This window comes from Mauremys mutica, chromosome 5, assembly GCF_020497125.1.
Source record: "Mauremys mutica isolate MM-2020 ecotype Southern chromosome 5, ASM2049712v1, whole genome shotgun sequence".
NCBI classification, from domain to species: Eukaryota; Metazoa; Chordata; order Testudines; family Geoemydidae; genus Mauremys; species Mauremys mutica.
The window spans coordinates 57373063-57387332 of record NC_059076.1 but is presented as its reverse complement, the minus strand read 5'-3'; the positions used below and the strand labels follow the sequence as shown (position 1 = coordinate 57387332).

At 39.0% G+C, this 14270-nt stretch overlaps 1 protein-coding gene across 1 annotated transcript in view; it reads left to right on the top strand.

The window, feature by feature from the left end:
• The window catches only part of INPP4B (inositol polyphosphate-4-phosphatase type II B), a 516678-nt gene that overhangs the window by 47569 nt on the left and 454839 nt on the right, over positions 1-14270 (top strand). The window contains exon 3 of the mRNA XM_045019298.1: positions 10993-11059. Within this exon, the coding sequence (XP_044875233.1) occupies positions 11042-11059 (18 nt within the window). The 5' untranslated portion in view covers positions 10993-11041. The remainder of the gene's footprint in view (positions 1-10992; positions 11060-14270) is intronic.

Below are 14270 nucleotides of genomic sequence, written 5' to 3'. Positions count from 1 at the left end.
GCCTGGACAGTTGCTGGGACAGCTCCTGCATCCACTCCATGTCTGTTCTTTCAACTTCCTCCTGTGTAAATCCCTCAAAGTCGAATTCCTCGTCAGAGTGTGATACAGTATATGTGTCTTAACTCCAGAGATCTTACATAAATTATAAGGTAATGAACACCAAGGCCACTTAAAACTCAAAAAACCTGTACTGTACTTAAATTAGGGTCCAGTGTATGTATCATCCCTTTTTGTAGAAGGGGGAAGCAGCAAGAGCTTTCCTCTAATAAACAAAATCACTTCCCTCCCACATAGAGTAATTTAAAAATGCTAAGTTACTACTTCAGCTACCTATTATTACTACTACTACTTATGCCCTATGCATTGTAAAGAGACATTTTGTTCCACAGAAAAAAGTAATATTTTAATTAACTTGTTTATCTTTTTTATGTTGTAGAGTAACTGGTTGGAAAACTTGAGTGCAAACAGCAGTCCAGTTACATACATTCCAGTTTTCTGACTGTCTGGGCCTGTTTTAACAAGAATAAACACGAGTGTTTGGGGGGTGGCCTCTACAGTATCCTCACATATGTAGGGCATGATTATTTTTCTCCATGCTAGTCACTCCATCTGCAGGGCAAGAAGGGGGAGAGACCACTTAGAGCATGACATTTTTTTTAACTTTTGGGGACCTATGCAAAACATAGGGCCATTTCCCCCAGTTAGTAATTTCCCCCTGTTAGTAATTGCCCATCTCTCATGATTTGGACTTGTAGAAGTGATGGAAGCTTCCAAATGAGCTTCTTGCTAAAGGAATAAGTTTTAATTGTTTTTACAGTTTAATAAAGAATCAGAAATGTAAAATTCAATTTTGCAGCATCCCAGGGATTAAGGAGAAGCATTTTTAATTATCTACTTGATTTTGAGCCATATTCTGATCTTACTTACACCAGTGAAAACTGGAAGTTACTTTATGGAAATGCTTCTGATTTACATGAGATATGACCCTTTATTTACAGAATTCAGGTTTGTAACCAATGTCATAATAAGGCCCTCACTATCCATTTCCTATATTTTGACTTCAGAGCTGAATTCATTTAGAAAAATGTATATCCTATATTTTTTCTGAGAAATATTTCAATAAAACCAATATCTGCTTTAATAGAACAGTTCTTGAAAATACAGTTTTGAAATACCTGAGGCTTTTCTTCCTTTTGAAGGATATTTTCCTCCTCCATGTGCCCAAAAGACTTATGATCTTAGAACTTCTTAAATGTTGCATGAAGTGAACTGAAGGTATTGTACCCTTTCAAAGTAGGAGAAAGGAAAGGAAAAGAAATGAAGGTTGAAAAGTACAACTATATTTTGATAGGGTCTCCAAGGGTTTAATGAAGAAGTTAATATTTTTACCAGAACGGTAGTGTGAATTAGGATGACAACAATGAATTTTATTATCTTGTTAGAGGCTTAGGAGTCTGCATAGTTTAGGAGACTTAAATTCTCAAAATAGATGTGCAGTGATGTGAATATTATCTAAATATTTGGAATTGAATGCAATACAGGTAAAAGCTGAAAGATATTAAGATATAATTTCCTCAGTGGTCAATAGTGTTTAAAAACTCAACTTTGAGAAATTGGAGCTTAAAAGAAAATGTTCAAAGTGTTACTTTAATGCTATGCAAATCACGATGAAAGCAGTAGCAGTGTTTGTACTGGCACTGCTTGACCTCCCTGCAGCCACAGCTTTGAGCGTTTATTTTTAAACTATTACTACTTGGCAGCCATCCTGATCTAACATAATACGTGTTCATTAGTTATTCTGATTCTTTTATGGCAGTATGAATCCCTGATCAGATGCAAATTATTTTGATGCGTAGTTGGTTTATGTGGAGTCTTGTAGAGTCCTGTTTGGATAGGGCTAAATGGTGATGACCTAAAACTATTTTGGTAAGTTAACATTTGGTTACCTTTACTGCAAGTTTAGATTGCTGATTGTAAACTTATGAACAGGATGGAGGCATGGCTTTTGATCCTTTGAATTCAGTTAATCCAAGACATTTTTTGGTTTGGTAATTACATTCATATCTTATTAGCTGCTAAAAATGCCTGTTTCTCTGTCCCCTTTCAGTTCTATTTAACATTGTAGTGCATGTATCTACATTGTTAGCAGTTAAATTTTGATAATTCACAGTTCTTATTTGTATTTGAATCAGTGTATGTATTTAAACAATTGCATGTCCACAGAAAACAATTGTAAGACATAAAACAGTGAAGGAAGCTTGTAGAAGTTTTTCTTTCCAGTTCAAAGGGGCTAGCAGCTGTGGAAACTGTTCCCTATTTGAAGAAATTACTTCTCTGGTAGCGGTATTTGGCATCCACTACTAAAAGACAGCTCACCTTTTTTCTGCCCACTTACTGAGTAACTGAACAATCTGATTTTTCATATCCATGATAATTGCGGTGATGGTGAAAAACGTTAAGGGATTAATTGAATGTAGTGTGTCTGTCTCCCAAGGTGGATTTGATTTAAATCATTAGTCAGGAAGTCTTAATTTAATCATGGATTTCTACATAAAAGTCCATTCTTGTTGCTTGTTATAACCTTAATACATATTCTTCACAACTTGGAGATAGATGTAGGTTTCATTTTTGGAAGGTACACACTATACATTTTTAAAGTGATTATTTTGAAAACTTTTCAGATTAGTTTTACAGCTATATCAGAAAATGAATGGTTGTCTGGTTGGTTATTTCATTTACCAAAGGTAATTGAAGCAGATATTTATGAAGTCATTGGGAGATGAACTATCTCCAATTCAACAGGTTAATCAATATTTGGAGGATTTTCTTGCCATTAGGAGGAGAACATCATCAGACAGACATTTAAATTGTTTTAGTTAACTAAAACAACAACGTTATGTATTCAATAGCAAACTTACAATATTTTAACCAAGCATATGAATTTTTGAATTTAGTTAAACATTCAAAGCAGCAAAGAGTCCTGTGGCACCTTATAGACTAACAGACATACTGGAGCATGAGCTTTCGTGGGTGAATACCCACTTCGTCAGATGCATATACAATACGTCTATTAGTCTATAAGGTGCCACAGGACTCTTTGCTGCTTTTACAGATCCAGACTAACATGGCTACCCCTCTGATACTTAAACATTCAAGTTTTTTAAAATCAGGTTTGTTTTTGTTAAAATTGTTTTTAACTAAAACAGTTAAATGAAAGTCATTTTTTTTTAAATATGTCAGCCAGGTCAACATGAGAAACTTAAAATAATGGCTTCTGCAGCTAACTGAGTCATCTTCACCTTAATTTTCCTGTTTTTTTTTTCCAGATTATGAACAAAGCTTTCCTGCTTTTTCAGGTCCCAAACGATTTCTCAATTTGGAATGAATTAGTCCAAGGGAAGAAAGTATTCTTTCTACACTGGCAGAAGAAGCTACTTCTGTTAAAAGTGAGATTATCACTTCAACAGTCTCTGAATCCAAGTGCTTAAGTGACTTGTTAGAGGCTTAGGAGTCTGCATAGTTTAGAAGACTTAAATTCTCAAAGCAGATGTGCAGTGATATGAATATTATCTAAATATTTGGAATTAAATGCAATACAGGTAAAAGCTGAAAGATATTAAGATCTAATTGGTGTGACTTTCTTTAAAACATTATTAGCAAACATATATTTCTTGAATGGTTCACCCTTAGCTCTGTCTAGTACTCCTGTTTTAGGATGTGGGACCTTCTGGTCCAGCTGCCCCCGACCATTGCTGACTTGTAGACTTTAAGGTCAGAAGGGGCCATTGTGATCATCTAGTTTGAGCTCCTGCACTTGCAGGTCACAGAACCTCACCTGCCCACTCCTGTAATAGACCTGTAACCTCTGTCCAAGTTACTGAAGTCCTCAAATAATGATTTAAAGATTTTAAGTTACAGAGAATTCACCATTTACATTAGTTTAAACCTGCCCCAATGCCACAGAGGAAGGCGAAAAACCCCAGGGTCTCAGTCAATCTGACCTGAGGGAAAATTCCTTTCTGATCCCAAATATGGTGATCAGTTTCACCCTGAGCATTTGAGCAAGACCCGCCAGGCAGATACCTGGGAAAGATTCTCTGTAGTAACTCAGACTCCTCCCCATCTAGTGTCCTGTGTCCAGCAGTTGGGGATTTTTGCTACTGGCAGTTGCCAAGGGGCCACATGCCACTGTAGGCAATCTCATCATGCCAGCCCCTCCATAAACTTATCAAGGTCAGTCTTGAAGCCAAATTAGGTGTTTTGCCCCCACTGCTGCCCTTGGAAGGCTGTTCCAGAACTTAACTTCTCTGATGGTTAGAAGCCTTTGCCTAATTTCAAGCCTAAACTTGTTGATGGCCAGTTTATAGCCATTTGTTCTTGTGTCCACATTGACGCTTAACTTTAAATAACATCTTCCTTTTCTCGCATGTCTCATCCGTAGCTTAAGCACTCTCTCTCTCTAGAGCTCCACCTGAATGGGCACTCCAGTTAGCTCTTTAAATCTTCATGGATCTTGTGACCATTAAAACAAGGGATGTACAGATTTTGCGAAGGCACTTCTATGAATAAAGTGGGACTGGTTGAGAATAAGCACAAGAGATGCAAAGATGTATGGAAAAATAACAAATACCGGAATGCAACGTCACTCTGTTTTGTCACCACTCTTAAGAGCACTTTGAATCTCAGTCAGTGCCTGTTTAAAGGTCCAAGATCATTCTATGCCTTTTCTCCTTCTGCTCAGTCTTCTCTTGCCAAAGAGTCTCTTGTTAACAACAGTTGCTAACACCCTGTCTCTTCCTGTCCTTCCTCTGGGTTTTTTTTCGTTCTCCAGCCCTCTGTACATTGGGGCCAACAATATCCTCTGTGTTCCTTACAATGGATAAGAGTTATTAACAAGTCTATAGTCTTTGGCTGCTAGTGCCCATTGTCCTACTAGGGGAAGGTTATTCAACTGTTGATGGTCTATAATGACTCTCCCATTCAGGGCCAGACACCCAGGTGCCAGACACCTCTTGTGGTAAAGGAAAGGGATGATGCAATCTCACGTGACAATATACAGTGAAAAAATCAGGCCATGTGTACACTAGTACTTATGTCGGCAAAACTTAAGTTGCTCAGGGGTGTGAAAAAAATACTCCCTCCTCCCCCCCGAGCAACATAAATTTTTCTGGCATACTCTCTTGTGTGCACAGTGCTATGTTGGTGGGAGAACATAGGTACTGCTGGTCATTTAGGTGGTTTTATTAAGTTGATGGGAGAGCTCTCTCCCATTGGTATAGAGCGACCACACAAGCGATCTTACAGCGGCACAGCTGTATCAGTAGAGCTGTGCCATTGTAAGCTGCTAGTGTAGACATGGCTTCAGTAAAGATATAATAATAAAATCCATGAATTCATAAGTTCATGTAGAGAGACAAGGTGGGTAAGGTAATATTTTTTTAATTGGACCAACTTCTGTTGATGAGGAAGACAAGCTTTTGAGCCGCACAGAGCTCTTCTTCAGGTCTGTTTTAAGCTCAAAAGCTTGTTTCTCTTACTAACCGAAGTTGGTCCAATAAAAAAAAAATTACCCTCACCCACCTTGTCTCTCTAATCTGGGACTGACATGGCTACACAACACTGCATATAAACTCAGACAGAGAAATTCCCAAAACTGTCACAAGTGTATCTTTTAAAAATGTGCCTTGAGAAAGATGAGAGCTGGTTCAAGCTATGTAGAGGGGATTTAAACTGCCACTTCCTCACCTGCTGTGTGATCCCAGTGAGGATGTTTGGGAAGGACTTGGCTTTGATTTGAGGAGCTGCAAAGGAAACAGACAGGGAGCTCAGTTATGTGATCTTTTCATGTTGCTACACAGCTGCTTGCTGCAGATTTTTTTTTACACACACCAGAGAAAAATAAAAATAAAAAGTCTGCCCCCAAAATACAGTCCATAAGGATAAAACAAAACCAGCAGCAAATCCTGCTTATCATACAAAGACAGTTGGAAAACATGTTAGCATACCAAAACTCCCCCTGTAGCCATATGCCATGGGCCAAGGAAGTTGTTACATGTCAAAATATATCCTTAAATCAAATTAATAAATTCTCAAGCAGCATTTTTCTTTCTTTGCCTATTTGTAAATTTCAGTTATTAATAATGAAAAATATTATCAGTTTGTGTGTATTTGGTAAAATCTGTTTTTACCAACATTTACAGATAGAAACCGAATCCTTTCAAGCCTACTAATACTTAATGTCATGGGGTGCCACCCTCCAGCACTCACCCTTGTATGCTGCATTGCACCCAGCATCCCTGACTGGTCTTTCAGTCAATTATCCAGAGTTAGGTTGGGTTTTTTTTCTACATGAATGTGTACTTGTGTACTCTAGCTCTTTTGATGCCCTCATTCTATAGGTGAGCATGACATATGCATGTTACTAGTTACATTGTTAAAACTGTGTATGCAGAAAGTACTGTATAAAATGCATTTTACTTGATCCTGCATTAACTAGTAAAAACAGGGAAAAGCTAAAATGCTTTTCTTCTTTTAATCAGATTTGACAGTGGTACCTATTTTAACCTTGGTTTGTCCATCAATCATATCCTTCATATTCTGAATGACTGTACAGTGCATGGAATGCACATGAAATTCTATATGAAATCATGATATATTGCAGCATATAATATTTTTTAATATTTCAGTTGACTTTGCTATTTAGATCTTGCTTATTTTAAAAAAACTCATTAGCATCATTATTCTCCTCCTCCATATCTTCCTCCTCCTCCTCACTGCTATCTAATGAGGTTCAATGCCAAAGATCTGGCTTCACTGGCCAAAAGGCCATCAGCTTGTTTTGACAAGGAAGAAAAAGTGAAAATTTTCAGAGTGGTCGAGGATGGAAAATTAGTAGGTATCAGTTTGTAGTGAAAATTATCTGTTGCTGAGGCATGTTTTGCTGCTACTGTCATCTTACAGTGTCAGTAATTACACATTTGTTAGAGTTTTCTGTTTTCTTCATTGTTGCTGCTTGAGCGGTGCTAAACACCTTTCTAAATAATTGTTTTTATGCTTTAGCTGTGGATTAGGATCTCACTGGCATATGCAAACAGATGAAATTAATAGTCCTCTGGCTGCTAACTAGATTAATGTACATTCAGGAAAGAGTAGTTTATTATCTTCTTCTTATGTTTTTTTTAAATAGGTTGGATAGAGAGGTGTCCTCAATATATATTTTATATGGAACATGGTAGTAGGTATTATGCAACCCTTTCTTTCCAACTGTCCAGAACTAGAAAATAATAATAAAAAAACCTGAAATAACTGTTGGGGACTTTTAAAAATAATTGGACTGGTTGCTGAGTGGATGTTACTCGTGATGTGCTTGTATTTCAAGATTTCTGTAAAATGGTGCTGGGAAAAAATAAAGCAAGCTGTTAGATTTATTCCGATTTAGGGGTATGTACAGAGGTACATGCACACTGACACTATAAATAAAAATGCATGCCTTCTTTCACCTAAAATTGCTGTAGCTATGTTGACCTGTGAACAGTGTAGTCATTCCTATAAAATCCAGCACTACTGTATACGTGGGCCTCCATTCTGTACTATTTGCCCAAGAAATGGAACTTAGGACTTGCAATGATCTGTACAATGTGTTGATTTGCATTGTACTGACTGCTAGTCATCAGTCAGTAGTAGCTGTAACTTTTCAATTTCTAGTTTCTCACAAAAAACCCCCAACTGTTTCCTGCTTTATCCAACTTTTATAGCTCAGTTCCCACCTCCGGCACAGGTTTCTTCTGGCTTTTGTGGTAATGTACTTAATATGTCCTTCAATTTCCAGTAAACTTGAATAAATATCTGTTCCCTAGACTGTTAGGAAATCACTAATATAATAATTTCAGCAACAGAGAATAGGCATTATTTTTACTTCACCTATAGTATCTCAAGTTGTGATTGTTTGAGAGAGCCTATGGGTCAGATTATAGACTTGAAGGCCAGAAGGGAACATCATGGTCATCTAGTCCGACCTCCTTCACATTGCAGGCCACAAATACCTCACCCATTGCTCCTGTAATAGACTCATAACCTCTGGTGAGTTACTGAAGTTCTCTAATCATGATTTAAAGACTTTAAGTTACAAAGAATCTGCCATTTGCATTACTTTAAACCTCCAAGTGACCCATGCCCCATGCTGCAAAGAAAGGGAAAAAACACCCAGGGTCTCTGCCAATCTGACCTGGAGCAAAATTCTTTCCCAATCCCAAATATGGTGTTTGGTTGGACCTTGAGTATGTGGGCAAGACCCACCAGCCAGACATCTGTGAAAGAATTCTCTGTAGTAACTAGAGCCCTCCCCATCTAGTGTCCCGTCACCAGCCATTGGGTATATTTGCTGCTAGCAGTCACAGATTGTCTGCAATGGCACATATCCAATTTCATCATACCATCCCCTCCATAAATGTATCAGGCTCAGTCTTGAAGCCGGTTAGGTTTTTTGCCCTCACTGCTCCCTTGGAAGGCTATTCCAGAACTTCACTCCTCTGATGGTTAGAAGCCATCTACATTTCAAGCCTAAACTTGTTGATGGCCAGTTTATAGCCATTTGTTTTTGCGTCCACATTGGTGCTTAACTTAAATAACTCCTCTGCCTCCCTGGTATTTATCCCTCTGATGTATTTATAGAGAGCAATCATATCTCTCCTCAGTCTTCTTTTGGTTAGGCTAAACAAGTCAAGTTCCTTGAGTCTTCTCTTGTAAGGTAGGGATTCCTTAAATCAGCCCTTCTCTGTACCTGTTCCAGTCTGAAGTTAACTTTCTTAAACATGGGAGACCAGAATTGCACACACTATTCCAGAGGAGGAGTCACTAGTGCCTTGTATGGTGGTACTAACACTTCCCTATCTGTACTGGAAATACCTAGCCTGATGCATCTTAGGAATGCATTAGCCTTTTTCACAGCTGCATCACATTGGTGGTTCGCAGTCATCTTCTGATAAAACAATACTCCCCAGGTCTTTCTCCTCTTCCATTGCTTCCAACTAATATGTCCCAATCTTATAGAAAAAATTCTTTTTGTGAGTCCCTAAGTGAATGACCTGGCACTTAGTACTATTAAATTTCATCCCATTTCTATTACTCCAATTTACAAGGTCATCCAGATCTTCTTGTACGATATTCTGGTCCTCTTCCGTGTTAGCATTACCTCCCAGCTTTGTGACATCTGCAGCTTTTATTAGCACGCTCCCACTTTTTGTGCCAAGGTCCTGAATAAAAATGTTAAATAAGATTGGTCCCAAGACTGATCCCTGAGGAACTCTATTAGTAACTTCCCTCCAGCCTGATAGTTCACCTTTCATTGTGACCCGTTGTAGTCTCCCCTGTAACCAGTTCTTTATGCACCTTTCAATTCTCATACTAATCCCGATCTTTGATTGTCTGGTCTTGCTCCCTGAATAGTTGGGTAAGCTCATTGGTTCAAATTAATCTTTAAAAGTGTTCCAGACACTTACTAGCCAGGGGGCTGAATCTAATGGCCATAATTTGAGGAATGGGGCTCCCCAGCAAGCTTTCTGGGTTTTGTGTGCTGGTGAGAAATAATATAGAATCTATCCCTAGCTCTTGGAGGGTGCTAGGATTTTTACCAGAGTGCTGTCCTTGAATTCTGCTCATAGGTGTCATCTGTTGTATTAGACCTTGATACATTTGCAGGCACCCTATTCCATCTCATATTGGCTACTGGTAGGGAGAAGATGCTCTCCTCTTCTCTTTTTGCCTTCAATTCCAGAGCCTCCTGCTGAAACTTGGAGAAAGGTGTCTAACTTTTTTCTGCCCATCCCCTATCCTGAGGTGTTTGTTTTGTTTTTAGGTTCTGTCTCCCCATGAATAACTACAGTGACTTCTCTGTTGCTGCTGAGAACTTTTTCCTAGCAGCAGAAGCAATAAAAATTGATATGGTTCTTGTCCACTTCACTGCTGTCCACTGGGTTCTGAAGGGCTGTACTTTAACAAGATTTCTGGTCAGTTTATTTCACTCTAAAGCTGTGAGCATCTGGGGATATTGAAAACACTGTGATTGGGTCGCATTCTTTTCTGTATAGGTTCTTATACTTCGGTAGAGTGTCCTCACATCCATGCATACTAGAAATTTAATGTTTTTAAGGGAAAACTGTCTGCTGAAATCAATCCTCTAGGCCCCATTGCTTGCAAGGGCAAGCTTCCTGTTTTCTAGTGGTGCATAGCCAAGTGGATATTTCAAGACTTGCCTATGTAGCTTCATTGACATCAGTGACGTTAACACCAAGAGCAAAGAAATTGACATATTAGAGCAGATGAGTGATCGATCTGTCAATATCCTGTCTCTGACAGTGGTCAGTACCAGATGCTTCAGGAAAGGTGGAAGAATTCCATAGTGGGCAGCTAGGGAAGAAACTGCCCATAGGAAATGTTTCTTCATATCGTGCAGCAATTAGAGCATGCCTTATGCCCTGAAACACGAGGGTTCATATCCCTTCAAACTTTTTTTTAAAATCGTCTGTAGTGTTGCTGTGGATATTCTCGTTTCTCATATAAATGTAGATGCAGTTGATCTAAATAGCCCACTTCTCTATTTTATAATCATTATTCCATTGAAGGAAGGTGATCTAATATACCAGTATCTAATATCATCTGTAATTTTAGCTTCTGAGCAGTTTAGTAGCAAGCTGTTCAATGCTAAATTGTCAGTTTCTGCTCCTGTGTGAGAAAAGGGAGAGATGCAAAGAAAACACAGTTAAGTATATGCCGCAGTCACCAATTCGCTCAGCTGCAGGGTAGAAGAAACCTTCTGGGAAGTTATCTGGCATTTAACAGCATGTTGTACATTGGAGCTGCTGAGTGAAGCTGATTTTTTTGTTGTTGTTAATGATTTTCTTCTGACCTTTATTGCTAATGCATATTCTTTAAGAAGCATTTAATGTGTGGAGACAAAAGGTTGTTTTTATTAATCTCTTACTTCTTTGCATATAGAACCAAGAGAGAGAGATGGTGTCGGCTGAAAGGAAATCTGCTTTTTCTAATGAAAAATAAGACCAAGGTAATTCGTTTTCTTACTGATTTCCCTCACATTTTGGTCTAATCGTCCTGAACTTGACTAATCCTTTTTACATGATAGTTATTGGCATTGTGTTTTTAGGACTAGGAAGATTGACTGACTATTATTCAAGCAATTTTGAAAACAACAACAACTCAGTTATAGTGTTAGGTATTCTCCAGTGACATCAACAGTATTTTAGTTGCATCGCAAATGATTTAAGACCACATTCTGCATTCACTGTATATTGGGGTAAATCCAGAGTAACTCCATTGACTTCACTGGTGTAAATGGAAGTAGAATTTCACCCTTAAATGCAATACACAGGTAATGCACAAGATATAATTTCAGCCCCTTATAACAATCCTCAGTGCGTGTTTGTAGCTGAACTTGCTATGAAGTTAGGGGTTACATTCTCCCTTCTATGTGCACAAACAGTTGCTTTTGATGTAAAGGATAGTTATATTCCCAGAATGAAGGATTCCCTAAATTAGGGTCTTGACCCTGCCAGGTAATAAGCAGAAGCACTGAATGCCCTCACTTCTGAATGATTTTAATGATTGAGAGCACTTGGTATCTGGAATGAACAGGCAATAAGTGTGGAGTGGCTCGTTTCCTTGCCTATTATATACATGGTTTTTGTAGCTGGCCAAAAACTTTCATGCAATCCTAAAGAATTAAGGCAATGAAAATGAAACTTGACATCACTTGTCATTAATTATAAGTATTTTATATTCTGTTCCTGGAATATCTTGGTATTGAATGGGCCACTGCCTGCACAGAAATGATTGTGTATTCTGTTTGAAAGATTTTCAACATGATGTAGCGGCTTACGTTACTATAGTAATGTGCCAATATAGTATACTTGTGAAGCAATACACAAGAGCATGAATATGATAGATTCGTGTGTTTGTGCATACAGACAAGGTGATGTAGTATGGCATAAAGGTTTTATTGGTGTAAGTTTTTAGTGTGACTGCGCTACCCCTGATCAGTGAAATCAGCATAGATTTTACCTAGCTTGGCAGGATTTTAATTTAATGGATAGATGTCGATTTCAGCTGACACACTGAAATTGGAGTGTGTGTGGGGGTGGGAATACTGATTGGTAACCATGGGTGGGAGTGCAGCCTCTACCCTTTGCATCTGCTGGGTTCAGGTGTCACTGGTCCTGCTGTAGCTCAGTGAACCCTCTGCAGTACTGCTATCAGGGGCCCATTCCTTCCCTCGTGTGATAGCTGGGTTGCAGAGGGCTCCCTGCACTGTTGCAGGGCTGGTGACACCTAACCCCTGCAAGGTGCAAGAGAAGTCTGTGGTCCTGGTGGGGCAGAGCAGAGATCCGTCCTCCTTCTCGCAGTCCTGGCTGAGGAAGTCACCCTGCTGCTGAATGGCTCCTCCCTGGGCAGGGATCAGTGCTAGGCCTCACGTTATTCAACCCTTTTTCACCAGTGATTTGGAAGTAAATATAAAATCATTGCTGATTAAAATGAGCTATTTGCGGATAATGCAAAGAATGATGATGCAGCCCGTTCAAACAAAATGCATTTAACACAGCCAAATGCAGAGTCCTACATCGGGGAACGTAGGCCCTACAGAATGGGGACTGTGTTCTGGAAAGAATACTGAAAGAGGTGACTTGATTACATTGGATAAGTACCTTAAAGGGAAGAAAATACCAAGGCACTTAAAGGGCTCTTTAATCTAGCAGCTAAAGGCAGAGCAAGAACCAGTGGTTGGAAGCTGAAGCCAGACACATTCAAATTTGAAATAAGGCGCACATTTTTAATGGTGGGTGTGATTTAACCGTTGAAACAAACTAGCAAGGGAAGTGGTGGATTCTCCATCTCTCTATCTTCAAATCAAGACAGGATGCCTGTGTGGAAGGTATGATTTTAATCAAACACAATTATTGGGCTCAATACAGGGGTAACTGGGTAAAACTGAATCACTGTGTCATTTAATGGCCTGAGATCAGACTAGATGAGCTAGTGGCTATTTCTAGCCTTAAACTCTTTGAATCTATTGAACAAGGATTTTTAGAGGCCTGTAAATTGGCCATATTTGGGTGGACTTTCACAGGGACAGCCAAAGGCAACCTCAGGGTGGCACCACCTTGCAAAATTTTAAGCCCCTTCTCCAAAGCTTGGGGTTGCTAGAGCTTCTTAGTGAAATGATGGTTGCCAACATTAAAAGATTCGTACAATTTATTTTTCCCTAACCTTTGTTTTTAGAAAAGGCAGAACTTTTTCTTCTTAAATTTGGGGAAAAAAATCAACTTGAGGCAGACACCTGGCATGGAAGGTTCTAGCATGAATGGTAAAGTTTGGGAATGTTATGAGCAACTGAAAAATGGGTGTTTTAATGGTAGGTGTTAGGCAGGTTTAACTGGGGGCATTGCTGACAGTTTCCGCTCTAATTCCTGTCTTAAAAAATAAATTAGGATGGACTGTGTGAGAGTTGTACCTAATCTATGCCGATGAACCCAAATTCCACTTCTGTGATGTCTCTTGATCTGACTTATCTTCTGTGGCTCACCATGCAGGGGTGTAGCTCCAATGAGCCTCAGGAGGTTTGTCAGAATGAGCGTCCTGCTGGTGAACCTATCACTGCCAGTCGTCTTTCTGGAGAGGAGTGCCTAAATGAGTTAGAGGCACAAATCCTGTTGAAAGTCAATGGCACATGTGCTCCTAATTCTCATAGGCATTTTTGAAAATCCTACCCATAATGTGTATCTTTTACACCCTTGGAAAATCCTGTCTTCATAATTCTCGTGTGAGCCAGGGAAACATGCTACTAGGAATAGATAAATATCCTTTTTATTGATGTACGAATAGTGCTTTGAGTTATAGCTTGCAGTCCATTTGGGAACATAGCATTGTCTTTTTTTTGTCTGGCTACATTAAGGTCTGTGATCAATCTCCGTTGTTTTTTGTTGTCCTTTCTCTTCTTTAGTACATTCCATTTCATTTCTTTCAGAAATCACAGTGCACCGTTTCCTTATTCAAACTGATTTCTCTACTTCAAAACCTCCCTCTCGTCTCTTTCTCCAAGTCATTTTTGTCACACCCTGCTGACTTTTCTTCATTTTCTTTCTCTCACCTCCATTCAAAAATTGTTGTCAGTTATCCATGTATGTATGACTCTGGAATAATTGCATTTAAGTAAAGTAAAGTTGCCTAAGCCTATGCTGCATGTTTCTCCATATTTGAAATGG